Source organism: Mesoplodon mirus (assembly GCF_964341445.2).
Source record: "Mesoplodon mirus genome assembly, chromosome: 8".
Taxonomy (NCBI): Eukaryota; Metazoa; Chordata; class Mammalia; order Artiodactyla; family Ziphiidae; genus Mesoplodon; species Mesoplodon mirus.
Window position 1 is genome coordinate 3049939 of NC_138984.1, and position 14879 is coordinate 3064817.

Consider the following 14879-nt stretch of genomic DNA (forward strand, 5'->3'; position numbering starts at 1 on the left):
TCTGCAGGTGGATGGTGACAATGATTGCAGGACAATGTGAATAGCCTCAACGCCACAGAACTGTAACCATCTTAAAATGGTTAAGATGGTAAATGTTATATGTATTCTACCACAATTAAAAGTAAAAAAAAATAAAATTAAGAAAACAATAAAGAGGGGCTTCCCTGGTGGCTCAGTGGTTGAGAGTCCGCCTGCCGATGCAGGGGACACGGGTTCGTGCCCCGGTCCGGGAAGATCCCACGTGCCACGGAGCGGCTGGGCCCGTGAGCCATGGCCGCTGAGCCTGCGCGTCCGGAGCCTGTGCTCCGCAACGGGAGAGGCCACAACAGTGAGAGGCCCGCGTACCGCAAAAAACAAACAAACAAACAAAAACAATAAAGAGGACACGGAAGGTTACGCTATAAGAACTCCTCACGTAGATGTGACTGGCAGGGATTAGGTGTGTGAATTCCCCACTGTCCCAGTGGCACAGAATGTGCAGGAACTCAGCGACAGAAAAGTGAATCAGAGAAGCAGCGTGGGGTTGAAACACAGCTCTCACAGCCCTGACACAGCTGGGGGACTACGATAAGTAAGGATACGTAATAAAATAGTTTAAGATGATGACTAGGATCAACACGTAAAAACTCCACACTCGGAAATTTCCTGGCGGTCCAGTGGTTAGGACTTGGTGCTGGCACTGCTGAGGGCCTGGGGTTTGATCCCTGGTCAGGGAACTAGGATCCTGCAAGCTGCTCAGCACAGCCAAAAAACAAACAAACAAACAAAACTCCACACTCTTCTTGTGGGTTTAGGGGCCTTTTACAAAAGGGAAATTCTGCAAGGCCCAGAAGGATCCCTTCGTGCACATTAAGCCGTGGTGATGGTCTACGACTGCTTCCTGACCACAGAGTGTCAGGGGAGAAACCAAAAGGCTGAGTCACTGGGATTGTTAAAAACTTGCTTCCAAATAAGTCATATTTTAAGAAGATATAAAACCCACAAAGACAGAAAATCAACAAAATATTAGCAACAGTCACAAGACAGAAAGAAATTCAGGGGTTGCAGCCATGATGCCAAAGAACAAGTTTCATTCCTGAAGAAGACAGAACAAAAACAAATGGATTTGGCATCAAGGGAAATGAACTGGTTCTCCTGGGGGTAGGGGAGGGGCCTAATAACAGAGATAAATCACTGTCTCTTCTGATCGAGAGATGACAGGAAAATGCCAATTCAGACCAGAAATGGCAAACAGATGTCCACAGATACAGTGGGAAATAGAAACATAAGATACCTATATTAATGATATATTGGATAAAATGGACAAGTTCACAGGAAAATGTGAAACATCATCACTATAAGAAATAGGAAGCCCAAGAGGACCAAGACCCTTGAAAGACACTGAAAACGTTCTCAGTTATCTTTCCTGCCAAACAGGGCCCCACTCGATGGTTTTGCAAGTGAAAATGAAGATCCTTCAGGTCCTGGAGGAGCTGATCATTCACATCATCCCAACTGCCCTGACGCAGACAGAAAGAATGAACGTTCACACGCCTCTTTTGGGAAGAAACCCCAGTGCTGCTAATAAAACCCACCAAAGTAAGTGCAGAGCAATCTCACTTAGGAAGAGCAAAGCATAACTCAGAATAAGCAGTGGGCAACAGACTCCCAAGTCTGCTGAAAGGCAGCACAGGGACCCAAGGAACACTCCATTCATCCCAGAAATGCAGGAAGATTCACACTGGCGAACCCCCTCTCCACCTGGGGCCCCATTTCACCAGTGCCAGCAGCCCGTCCCTCAAGGAGGGAATTCAGAGCTCTGCACGCTGCCAAGGAAGAAATGATTCTTCCTTAACATCATAAAAGAGTATTTCACGCATGGAAAGAAGACTCATTCTCTATCCCTCCCCCTCCCCGTCTCTAGCAAAGATAGAATAAAATTAAAAAAGCGTCTTGCCCAAAGGAGAAAGACTGAAGGTTTGAGGCACTGTTGCCCTCAGCCAGGAATGAAGGAAGGCAGCTGTGGCCACACCCCCTACTCAGCAGAGAGTCACCCTCCAACCCAGCTGGAGCGGGGAACCAAGAGGGTCAGCGTGGGGAGGAGGTGACACCCTTCCTTACAGAGGATCTAATGATCTAGCTGCAAAAGCCCAGGGGGAGAAGAACGAAAACAAAACAAGAAGCTGGCACTGTTAGAAACCACGTGCACAAAGACGGCCAAGCGTAAAACAAATGCACAAAAGCGGAGCTTATGTGCCAGCAAAGACCAGATAGAAGATAAACTGGGGGAGATCTCCCAGTCATAGTAGCAGCCAAAAACCACAAGATTTCTAGAAATTGGAGGAGTAATCTGCAGGAGAAAAGGAATCCTGTGGGTGGGGTGGAGGACAGACCTGCTGTTTCCTGAACAGGTGGTCTTGTTAAAATCCTCCCAGATCAATCAACAAATCAGGGCACTCACCATTCAAATCCCAACAGCCATTTAGCTAGAAAATCAGCAGACATTCCAGATGAATCAAAGATCTGCATGTCTAAAACCCTGGCACACCGGGGGAAACCCTCAGTAGGCACGCACTCTGGTTGAGCCCTCTCTGCATCTTCTCAGAGGACCTGACCTTCTCCAGGTTGCACTAGCTGTCACCTTTTCCACACTCGCCTCCACCAACTGCCTTCCCCAGTCTCTGTCTCAGCCTCTCCTTGGCCTCGGCCTCCCCTCCCTGGCCTCCATCGGGAGCCTGCGCCCCACCTGCATCCACACCCCCGGGGCCATCCCTTCTATCCGAGGTTCTCACACCATCTTGACACGGATGCCACCCCAGACGTCTCTCCCAGCCACACTTCTGTGCCCTGCAGACACCTGCCTACTTGCCACCATCCCTGAGTGTCCAAGGGGACGTGTCACCCAACGTGGCTGCTGTGGATAGGGCCGCCAGCTTTAGCAAATAAAACAACAGGACGCCCAGTTAAACTTGAATGGCAGGTGAACGAGTTCTTTTTAGTATACGTATGTCCCCAATATTGCTTGAGACACTCTTATACTAAAACAATTAGTCGCTTCACTGACACTGAATTTAACCGGGGCCCTATGATTTCCTGGAAGCCTCAGCTGTGATGCTCCAGCTCTCTGGCCTCTGCCCGCTAGGTGCCCAGCTGTTCTGCATTCCTCGCTGCTTCCTCCCTTCCCACGCCCGAGCCCTCTGTGCACCTGTGGAACCCTCTGGAGCCTCTCCACTCCTTCCAGCTCAGCCCCACCTTCCCTCGCCCTGTCTCCCACCTCCAGCCCCTGCCCAGCCCCCGCTGGGCTCCGGCACAGCAGCCCAGGGCTCTTTAAACCATTTGTTCCATCTCGTCACCGCGTTTAATATCCTCCAGGTCTGCCCGTTGCCCTTGCAATGAAATCTGAACTGCTCCCCTTGGCCCAGAGGATCGGGTCCTCCTGTAGCTTGGCTCAAAGCCCTCTTCCCCTCATGCTTCCATCACAAAGGCTTCTGGAAAGTTCCAAGAACCAAGGCCTTTGCGCAACTGTTCTTGTGCTCTGGAGCGCTCTTCCCGACTCCCTGGGGCTTGAGATCAGGGGCCCTGCCGCCCGCGGCTTACTTCTTTCTGTATAGATGGCACCCTTCGCATACGTGGCTCAACGGGAGCACGGCTTCTCAGCCTTGGCACCATGGGCGTTTTGTGCTGGACCCTTCTTCGTGTGGGGCTGCAGCGGGCAGCCCCCAGCAGTAGGCTGTGTAGCAGCACCCCTGGCTTCTACCTACTAGAAGCCCCTTCCAGGCCTGACACCCTGGGGCCCACTTGCGTTGTGTACCAGGTAGAAGTTACCAGGAGAAATTAGTGCTTCCCCGGTGCTCCCTTATCTGCTCCCCCACCCAGCCCGCAGCCATCCTTCCTCTCGCAAATGGACCCTGGAATCTTCTGGAGGCAATACAGGCACATGCAGAGAGCACCAACCTGGGGTGTCAGTGTCACCAAGTTTCTGTTACCCGACTACGCCTTTCAGGCCTCTTCCCCCGTAACACGGGTTTGCTATGTGATACATGAACTGCTTTCATTCCAGCCGACAACTGGCCTGAGTCTGTGACAGTAAGGCAGGCGTTATCATTCAGTCATTTTCTGGGTAAATCGCTGCCTTTGGGCCTCCCAGGTGAGGTCTGGCTCAGGAGAACCCTTCCTGGTGAGCCTGTCGGGTGTCGGGGTGCAGAGTCCCGGGGAGCAGGGTGGGCACTGCCCGGCTGGGCCGTGGAGGGCACAGGGATGCGGGCCAGGTCTTGGGTCCCACAGAATCGACCGTGGGAACTGCACCCGGGAGGGAGGGCGCAATCGTGGAGGGAAATAAGGGAGGCACTGTGAGGCCTAATGAGGAATAAATAAGAACGGCTTGGCTGTGATGCGACGCTCGGGCCCACGGGGTCCCCTGCTCCCCTGCCGAGACTTGGCAGTGGATCCTGCTCGAATGAAGCTGCTTAGAGTCTGTGTTTTGAATGATGACTGAAGTGATGTCTTGAAAACACTAAAATAAAACAATCTTAGGGAAAAAACTTTTTTCTCCACCGACAACAATACCGTCATTATGTTACAAAGAGTAACTTCTTGTTTAGGTTGGGAGCCTCCTCTTGCTGCTGTGTTGACATAACCCTCCTAGCTAAGAACAAACGCGTTCTCTAGAAATGTTACCCAGGCCCAATGTCATCCATCCTGGAGCAGGGAGAGCTGGTGCCAAGGACATCCCTGTAGGGGCTCCGTGTGTGTTGTGGGGTGTGTGTGTGTGTGTGTGTGTGTGTGTGGAGGGCTGGTGGCTGGGGCCTGGGAACAGGACAGAGCCCCATCAGCATCGTGTTTTTCTCCATTTGCCAGAAAGAAAGTGAAGAGCAGGGGCGGGCGGGCGGGCACAGGGCCAGGGTAGGTGCTAAGGCCATAGCAGCCGCCCCATCTCCCTTTCACCCCTCCTAAGGCTGCAGCGTCTCCTCCTCGGGTCTTCCCGGAGTCCCCAGCAGAGCAAGAGGCTCTTGGGCAGGGATCCCACAGCCCTCAGGCGTGTGCCCATCTCAGAGCCCCGTGAGCCTCTGCCACATATCAGGCACTGTTCTGCAAGGGACATGCCTGGCTCAGATGTGATGGGGTTACAGGATTGAAAAGTTCACCTCTCGGGGCTCAATCTAGGCTCAGTCAGGCTCAATGAGGAGAGGGCTTGTCTGCCTCTGTCGGCTTGGACAGGTGCCCTACTCCCAGTGCCCCGAGGTTCCTGGGATGGGATCTGGCACCCGGCACTCACATCCAGCCGGGAGGAGAGAGTCAGAAGCTCCAGGAGAAGACGGATTGTTCAGACTGGGTCCCGTGCTCCTCCCTGAGATGAGCCTGGGGGGCGGGCTGGGGCCGGGGCCCACTGAGTGGGGAGCCCTCCGTGCCAGGTGGACCTCGGGAAAGATGGGCTCTGTGCCCGAAGGAGTGGGATGCTGGTGGCCAAACCCGCGGGGCTGCATGGTCAGCAGCTCAGCATCTTCACTGGAATTCACACCACACGGGGCGCCCACATCGCACACTCTGCCAGACAGCACTTCTGAGTAGAAGCTGTGAAACTGCTTCATTCTGGGAGAAAAAATGTCAGGAGGAACAGACTTTCCGAACTAGCTATTTGCCTTAAGTAAGGATTCCACCTACAACAGTTCCTTGACGTGTTGCTACCACCACTTCCAATGAGGGCATAAACATCTCTCAACAGCCCTGGCCTGGGACTGACACTGCACACACCGACTGGCATGCACCCGTGGAAGGAAGACAAAACCCAGAAACTTCTCCCTGCACCTAAATAGAACAGAGAGGGTAATAAACAAACACACCAGGTCGATTAGCGAAAAGAATCCTTCCGATTTGGACTCCAGGATTAGAACCGCCTCCAGACGTAAAACATCACGGTCATCTGCAGTAGTCACATCGACTGCATTTCCTGGGACGCCCCGGTCGGTCCCAAACAGTTATACTTGCATTTATACAGAGTCACATATTTCAATAAATATAGCAGCCTCGCAAGAAAACCCCCAACCGCCCCCAGCATGCCAGGGAAGGTGTGTGTTTCCCAGGACAGATGACAGATGAGTTCACAGCGGACAGTGTCAGCCAGCCCTCTCGAGTAAAGGTGGACTCATAAAAACAGGAGCTTACAATGAAGTCATCATAGACTAACTCTGGGTCCTCTGGAAATGCCCTTCTTTTCTGATTGATGAAAAACAAGAAATGCCACCTTGCTTTTCTGGGTAGAAAAATCTTCATCACTAAGGAGATCTAGCTCATGTCACCACTTGGGAAGAAAACTGTGTGCTCCTGTAATTCTTCTAATTACTGCTGGGCTCCAATGACACTAATTAACGGTAACCTCATAAAGCTGTGTTTCTTTTTCCAAGATATAACATTAGCCAGACCTCTCAGAATAATGTTAAGATTCTAGGATTTTGAACTTCCACCAGAACATGTATTATTTTCTTGGTAAGCAAGGAAGGTCTTTATATGTGACCGTGAAATAGTGTTTTATTTATACAAGCTTTAGAGGGTGCAGTTTCTGGACAGCAGTAAAGAACATTTATTTGTTTATTTATGTTTAAGAAATGAGCCAACCCGGCTCTCTAACTTGCTAAAACAGAAATGTTCATTTCTTAGGAAACTAAAACAGTAGGTTCCACATCAAGCCCATAGATCCTAATGCAAAAGAAGAGAATAATATTATTATAAGACTGGGCTTTTCACATAGCTTCAGCCAAAACACTTTAGTGGCAAGATCAGCTTTCAGATTACACTCTACTGAAGCAGATACTAAGGGTTTTAGGCAGATCCAACACTCCTTGGAGAGGTGTGCGAACAGGGAGATTGGAATTGCAGCCCCTCTCGTCCCAGACAAGCCCCCACGGCCCCAAGCTGCTTCTCCAGCAGCTACAAAGCAGTGTGGTGTCACCCCTTCACCGAGGGGCACCTCGCAGCAGGTGCTTCAGACCAGCATCACCTGTTCGGCAGCCAGGACACAGGTTTCCCAGGGCCACTGGATTCTTTCACTTTAAAAGACCTATTTAGTTTTTACTAAAAGGTAGCTAACTAAATACACGAAATGAGTCCAGCAGTTAAAGCAGTTTAGGAAGGCTGCTTAGCATTTTGTGAAAACATTGTGGACAGGGAAGTGAAGATGACAATTTCTCGTGAAATTTTGCTAAGGCCGGTGCAGGTTCCTGTCACCACTGGGTTTCCATCTAGTTCCTCAAAACAGAAAGCCGAGCGTGTCCTGCCCCCGCACCAAGGGTCCCTCTTGGAACTTCTATTAGCCAGAAGTGACAGGTCAACAACAAACAACAACAACAAGCTGTGGAGATGTCCCCGAAGAGGACAAAGAACATCTGCAAAGGAGGCTTACTGGCAAATCAGCAACTGCTGGCTGTGACAGAGTCAGATTTTCAGTTTTAACTAATTTTCTAGGTAAATGGTCCGTGGTCTGATTCCGAAACCCTGAAACGGCCGCACCCGCAGCGCAGAGCCGGGAGCAGAGGTGCGGGAAGGGGGGCCGCGCGGCCGCTGTTTCCTCCTGAGCCGAGAGCTCCCGTGGGGCCGGGGTTGGGGGGAAGCGCCCGTCCCTCCAGAGCCCGCGACGCCTCCGAAGCCGCCCCTTCCCCCGACGGAGGTGCCGCCCGCGGCCCCGTCCCGACCCGGAGCCGGGGTGGCCGGGACCCCCGCCCTACTCACCCAGGAGCAGCCAGAGGCCGCGCCGCGGGAGGCCGCGCAGGCCGCGGGCCATGTCCGCAGCCGAGTCCGCCCGCCGCGCGCCCCGCCGAGGACTGAGCCCGCCGGGCGGCGCGCCGGCGGCGGGGGCGGGAGCGGAGCGGGCGGGAGGCGGCGGCAGTGCGGCCCGGCGGGGAAGGGGGGAGCCGGGACCCAAAGGGAGGGCCGACAGCGGGGGAGCCGGGCTGGCCAGCACCTGCCGGCGGGGCGCCGGGGCAGAAGCTGAACCTGCGAGGCGACCCGGCCCTGGGCGAGTAGCCCTGAGAGCGCGGAGCGAGCGCGGGGCCAGGACCCTTCCTGGGCGAGCGCACATTCGGGCCCCGGGGGACGCTCCTGAAGTGTTTGACAAACAGACACTTGTTTAACTAGGGCGGCTCTTCTAGACAGGGCATCTCCACGTCAACCCGGGGACCATCCCTTCTCCTCTCCCTGGGTACAACCGCCCACTCCTACCTCGGGGATCTGCTCTGCAAAAGGCCAAGGCCACCCTTGCCCATCCACCTCTCCCAAGGTGCAGGCACTGGGGATCCTGAGAGGACAAAACCAGTCCCAGGGCCTGGGGAGACTCAGGGTAACCAAAAAAGGACCCATAGGTTCAATGAGGAACTGGAAAGACAAGATGAAGAACAGGGTGCGGGCGCAGGGAAGGTGGTGCACAAAGGTCCTGGGGCTGGAGGGAAGAGGGCTCTTTCGGGGAACAGAAAGGTGGCCCTGGTGGACTTGCTGCCTAGAATGGGTGGTGAGAGGCAGAGGAGGCTGGGAAGGCCTCGTTTTGACTCTGAACTTGTGTAAAAAGAGAAGGGCTCCCCTAAGGTGACACATGAGCCCCGGGAAGCCTGAGGAAGCACAGATTTCCCCAGCTTGCTTGCTCAGACCTGACCTGGGAGGCATCAGCCCAGCATAGCTGAGCTGACCTGGGCTCTCTAAGCTCTTCTGGTGGCTGGAATTCACCTTGCAGTGGTTCCTTCTTGTAACAAACTATTCTAAGAACTCTTATGCTCATGCTAAGGAATCAGCCGCTGCCCTAGGCAGGAGGAAGAGTCACTACCCCGAGAGCAACTCACATCTTTGTGGCTGAAGCTTCATACTCGCAGCAGAGTGCCTAGTGCAGGATTCTGTGGTCAGTCCGCGTGGGCTGACTCAACACTTCCCTCTGCTGAATGAAAGGGAACAGGGCCACCTGTTGTCAGCTCAGAGAACAGGCGGCAGCTGACAGCCAGGTGGTTGGGAGGGCACTCAGGGCCAGCATGCCTACAACCTGGGGGTCCCAAGTGTCCCGATAGGGGTCTGTCAGACGGTCGTGGAGGCCACATGCGCTCTTGACTTGAGTAGCCCCTCTTCTCAGACCTTAGGAAGATACATCCCAGCGGGTGGCCTGGCCACTCTCACTTTATTCATTTAAGAAACATCTGAGTCCCAACTGTGTACAAGACTGTGCTGCATAAACAAGGCAGGCCCGGCGCTTCAGTTGGTGGATCTAGTGAGGAACGTCCAGAAGATCTAGGTAACATGAATGCTGTGACACAGGAACCACACGTATGGGGCCTGGTGCGCCTGGCTCAGCTGCAGTGTAAGAAGCCTTGAGGACTGGGTGGAGGAGTGTGTGAGGAGCTGCAGCCAGAGTAAAGAGCCAGTGACCGGGGACCAGGCCAGGTGGGAAAGGCGCGGTTACGGGAGGTGAGTGGGGCCCAGCCCAACCCTGTGAAGCCTATACCGGGGCCAGCCAGCCACTGGTTAGGGAGAAGAGCGGGCATCTCTGCCGCTCTCAGACTCGCCCTCCACTCACCCTTTTGAGTCACCCTTTCCACCCTTGGCCTGTGGGCCTCCCTGCATCTTCTGGTCAGCTCCTTCTTCATTACCCCAGGCACCTTCATTAACCGGGGACCCCACTGGGGTCAGCAGGAGCCATTCTTTGCAACATGTTCTTTGAGGCACAACTGCAACAGGAGGCCTGGTCTGAGCAGGGGAAGCCCTCGGCCATTTCTCCTCCATTTTCTCACACTCACCACCCTGACAGACACATGTACCTAGCAAGACAAAGTGTTATTTCTCAAGTTCATGTACTTAGGAAGTTCACAGTTCTCTTGGGAATGCCAAAGTCAAGAGGTATACACACCATGGCACTTTCTCCCCTAATGGTTTTCTTTTCTGCACCTTGGGTCTGGCTAAGAGATGCCCCAGTAATTACGATGGGTTTTCCCTTCTGCAGAGGTAGGAAAGTGGGACAAACTCTTTAACACTTGTTCTTATAGCTGTGACACGTATCTAAGAGCTGACAATTTTGCCCTGGCTAGATTTTGTCTGATGTATCTGTATTTCTAGCTGGTAGCATGGAAAATCATTCCTCTCCCTAGGCACCTCCATCTACATGGATGCTAGGTTAAACAATGGAAGAGTTGAGAAAATGGCCAAGTGCTTTCCTGTATGCACAGTAGGGTTAAAGACACAATCTAGATAGTTCAACAAGACCTGGTCAACTTTACTAAAAATTCAAAATTAAAAGAAGGCTTCTGTTTCCAGCCACGAAGAAATTAGAGGGACTGGATTTACCCTCCCCATTTCAACTAAAAAACTGGACAAAACAGATCAATAACACTTGTCACACTGGACCACAGGAGAGGGATCCCTAAGAGATGGGAAACAGCTCTATTACAAATACATAACACAACCACACTGAAGGCGATCAGGAATAAAAGACAGAACCTAAGTAAATTTAGAGAATGATATTCTGACTGCACACTGTAAGGATAAAGACAAAAAGAACTATAACAAAGGATAAAGACAAAAAGAACTATAACAAAAATTCTATAACAATTTAATATAATTAACCAATGTCAAATTAGAGATCTTAGAGAATAAGATAAATATTGCTTTTTCACTTGCAGTTCCAAAGATTCATGAATTTCTCCAGTTTCTACATTTTACTTGGGAAGCTTAATAACAGTGATCAATTTACATGGTCATGGCTAAAAGCCTTTTGATCTATAAGTTGCCTTATCTTTACATACCTTTAGGTTTTGAAGAGGACATCTTTATTTCAAAAAACCTCAAAGTTGTAATTTCAAATGATCCTTTCTATATTTTCAATTACTAAATTGAATTCAGTAATTTGGTCTCTATGTATTCTAAAAGAGAATTCCACTGAGTTAAACCCTTTTAGAAACAAACGACTAGAGATATACTTCTCATGGCTGCTAGTATGTTAAAAATAATGCTACATGTAAAAGAATGAAATGAGAACACTCCCTAACACCATACACAAAAATAAACTCAAAATGGATTAACAACCTAAATGTAAGACCAGACACTATCAAACTCTTAGAGGAAAATATAGGAAGATCATTCTTTGACATAAATCACAGCAAGATCTTTTTTGACCCACCTTCTAGAGTAATGGCAAGAAAAACAAAAATAAGCAAATGAGATCTAATGAAACTTCAAAGCTTCTGCACTGGAAAGGAAACCAAAAACAAGATGAAAAGACAACCCTCAGAGTGGGAGAAAATAACTGCAAATAAATCAGTGGACAAAGGGTTAACCTCCAAAATATACAAACACCTCATGCAGCTCTATGTCAAAAAAACTAACAACCCAATCAAAAAATGGGCAGAAGACCTAAATAGACATTTCTCCAAAGAAGATATACAGATGGCAAAGAGGCACATGAAAAGATGCTCAACATCACTAATTATTAGAGAAATGAAAATCAAAACTACAATGAGGTATCACCTCACACTGGTCAGAAAGGCCATCATCAAAAAGTCTACAAATAATAAATGTTGGAGAGGTTTGTGGAGAAAAGGGAACCCTCTTACACCGTTGGTGGTAACCAGCAATCACACTACTGGGCATATACCCAGAGAAAACCATAATTCAAAAAGACACATGCACCCCAATGTTCATTGCAGCACTATTTACAATAGCCAGGACATGGAAGCAACCTAAATGCCCACTGACAGATGAATGGATAAAGAAGATGTGGTACATGTATACAATGGCATATTACTCAGCCATAAAAAGAATGAAATTGGGTCATTTGTAGAGACGTGGATGGACCTAGAGACTGTCATACAGAGTGAAGTAAGTTAGAAAAACAAATATCATATTAACGCATATATGTGGAATCTAGAAAAATGGTACAGATGTACCTGTTTCAAGGAAGAAATCGAGACACAGACATAGAGAACAAACCTATGGACATAATGAATTGGGAGATTGGACTGACATATATACACTAAACAATATGTATAAAATAGATAATGAATGACAACCTGTTGTATAGCACAGAGAACTCCACTTTGCTGTACAGCAGAAGCTAACACAATATCGTAAAACAAATATACTCCAATAAAATAATAAAATATATTGAAGTAAAAAAAAAGTCTAATCCATGTTTCAATTTGATTAAAAAAGGTTACTCTGAATGTAGCCTTTTAATATAAATAACCATATGATTTGACAGATAGGAAGAAATCTCCATAATTCTAGGATTCTACTAACTTGATGTATGGCCAAAACTAGAGAATCATCTACTAATTTGATGATTCTCAAGTTTCATTTAATCGAGGCCTTAAAAAAATTTTTTTTTAATTAATTTATTTATTTTTGGCTGTACTGGGTCTTCGTTGCTGCACACGGGCTTTCCCTAGTTGTGGTGAGCGGGGGCTACTCTTCGTTGCAGTGTGCGGGCTTCTCATTGCGGCGGCTTCTCTTGTTGCAGAGCACAGGCTCTAGGCGCGCGTGCTCAGTAGTTGTGGTGCACGGGCCTAGTTGCTCCACGGTATGTGGGATCTTCCAGGACCAGGGCTCGAACCCATATTCCCTGCATTGGCAGGTGGATTCTTAACCACTGTGCCACCAGGGAAGTCCCCCCCAATTTTTTTTTAACATCATGGAACCCAGTTTCTGGTAGACGTTTGGACTGGGTCTGGTAATAACCGGAGACAAATTAATATACGAAATAAGCCCAAAAAGTCCATTAAAGAGGAAAAATTTGAAATGCAATAGTTTGATCTATAGCCTTACTGTCCATTTGTATTCCATATAAACACTGGTAGGTAATTTACACTTGGAAAATGCCAACAAACTTGCAGCAATTATTAAATTTTACTATAGATTCTACCTTTATTAAATATAAGTACACCAAATATAAATGTTAAATGGGTAACTTTTAATCAAGCAATACCAACTAAATATTGAATGCTTTAAACATTGTAAACATTTGAAGAAAATGCATATTTGTTCATCTTACTAGTAAAACTCCAACTTTAAACAGTATGTTACTTTTAAAAGTAAGCAATTAAAGAAATTTGTTATCAGATAAAGCATAAAATTAGGTCTTGAAAAGTGTTCCAATTTACACTCTAACCTAATATAACAGAACTTATTACAAAATGAACATAACATGGTGACCATTTAAATTTAAGTACTTTACCAAAGTTCACTCTTCCTAGTGAAAGCAGAGAAAATACATCTAAATGTTTAATACTAAAGTCATAAAAATGCATTAAATGTATCACAACAGTAATTTAATTATTTTGGAAACTTAAAAATATACATATTCCAAAATGTATATCTATAGGCTCAGTTTATTTGCTCTCCTATGGTCCAATGTAAGAGTCTTAAGACAACTGAAAAGTGGAACTAAGAACTTGAGGTAAATTATATTTTTCATGTATGAAATAATAATAAACCTTTTCTTGGGCAATATTTAAAAACTGATTTAACAGAGTTTTAAAAATGACACCATTTCTGTTTCTGATCCAAAACATATAGCTTTAAGTCTGTAAGTAACAAGTTTGAAATATAAAGTTTATAAACATTAAAAATTATCTTTTAATTTTATATAAAGAGATCTTTATATTGTAGAAACAACAGTTGCTAGATTTTAAGAGAGGGCTATATAAAGTAGAATATTATAAACAGCTAAACCCATTTACCAAGCCTACTTAATTGCATCGTTTTGCTGTTACCACAACTTTTTCCTAAGTGCTGTAGAACATTCTCTGCAGGAGGCAACTCATGCTTTCCAAAGAAATTCTATAGGTCAAGAAAAGAAGGAAGAAATCAACAATAAAATGTGCTATGCTAAATCTAAAATTCCAGAAAAGTATATAGTTATCAGTACATTCTACTACTAAGCCAATCATTGTAATTAAACTGATTTATCACATAAACGAATATCATACCTATTTACCATTAAGTTCTACTCCTTGACTAAGCATATCACTAAACTCAGTAAATACTCAGAAGTGGAACTGTTAGATCATGTGATAATTCTAGTTTAATATTTTGAGGAAGTGTCATCCCATTTTCCACAGTGGCTGCACTATTTTACATTCTCATCAGCAATGCACAAAGTTTCCAATTTCTCCACATCTGCACCAACATTTGTTATTTTCTGGTTTTTTTGGGGGATACCAGCCATCCTAATGGGTATGAAGTGGGTATCCCAATGTGGGTTTTTTGGTTTTTTTTAAATAAACTTATTTTTGGCTGTGTTGGGTCTTTGTTGTTGTGTGTGGGCTTTCTCTAGTTGCGGCGAGCAGGGGCTACTCTTCGTTGCGGTGCGTGGGCTTCTCATTGCGGTGGCTTCTCTTGTTGTGGAGCACGGGCTCTAGGCATGCAGGCTTCAGTAGTTGTGGCACGTGGGCTCAGTAGTTGTGGCTTGCGGGCTCTAGAGTGCAGGCTCAGTAGTTGTGGCGCACAGGCTTAGTTGCTCCACAGCATGTGGGATCTTCCCAGACCTGGGCTCGAACCTGTGTCCCCTGCACTGGCAGGATTCTCAACCACTGGGCCACCAGGAAGTCCCCCCCTCCACCGCCCACCATTGTGATTGTGATTGCATTTCCTTAGTGACTAGTGATAATGAGCCTATTTTCATGTGCTTATTGGCCATTTGCATATGCTCTTTGGAGAAATGTCTATTCAAATCCTTTGTCCATTTTTAAATTGGGTTTTTGTTTTTGAGTTGTAGGTATTCTTTATATATCTATATAGATAAGATATATAGATAGGTATAGATAGATATATAAGATAGATATAGATATAGCTATATTCTTAATATCCTTATCAGATAATATGATTGACAAATATTTCCTCGTATCCTGTGGGTTGCCTTTTCACTGCTGATAATGTCCTTT

The 14879-nt window shown here is 47.5% G+C and overlaps 1 protein-coding gene across 1 annotated transcript in view; it reads right to left on the minus strand.

Annotated features, from left to right (window-relative positions):
* The window catches only part of RAMP1 (receptor activity modifying protein 1), a 51021-nt gene extending 43130 nt beyond the window's left edge, over nt 1-7891 (minus strand). The window contains exon 1 of the mRNA XM_082630502.1: nt 7702-7891. Within this exon, the coding sequence (XP_082486628.1) occupies nt 7702-7753 (52 nt within the window). The 5' untranslated portion in view covers nt 7754-7891. The remainder of the gene's footprint in view (nt 1-7701) is intronic.
* Nucleotides 7892-14879: the final 6988 nt, after the last annotated feature.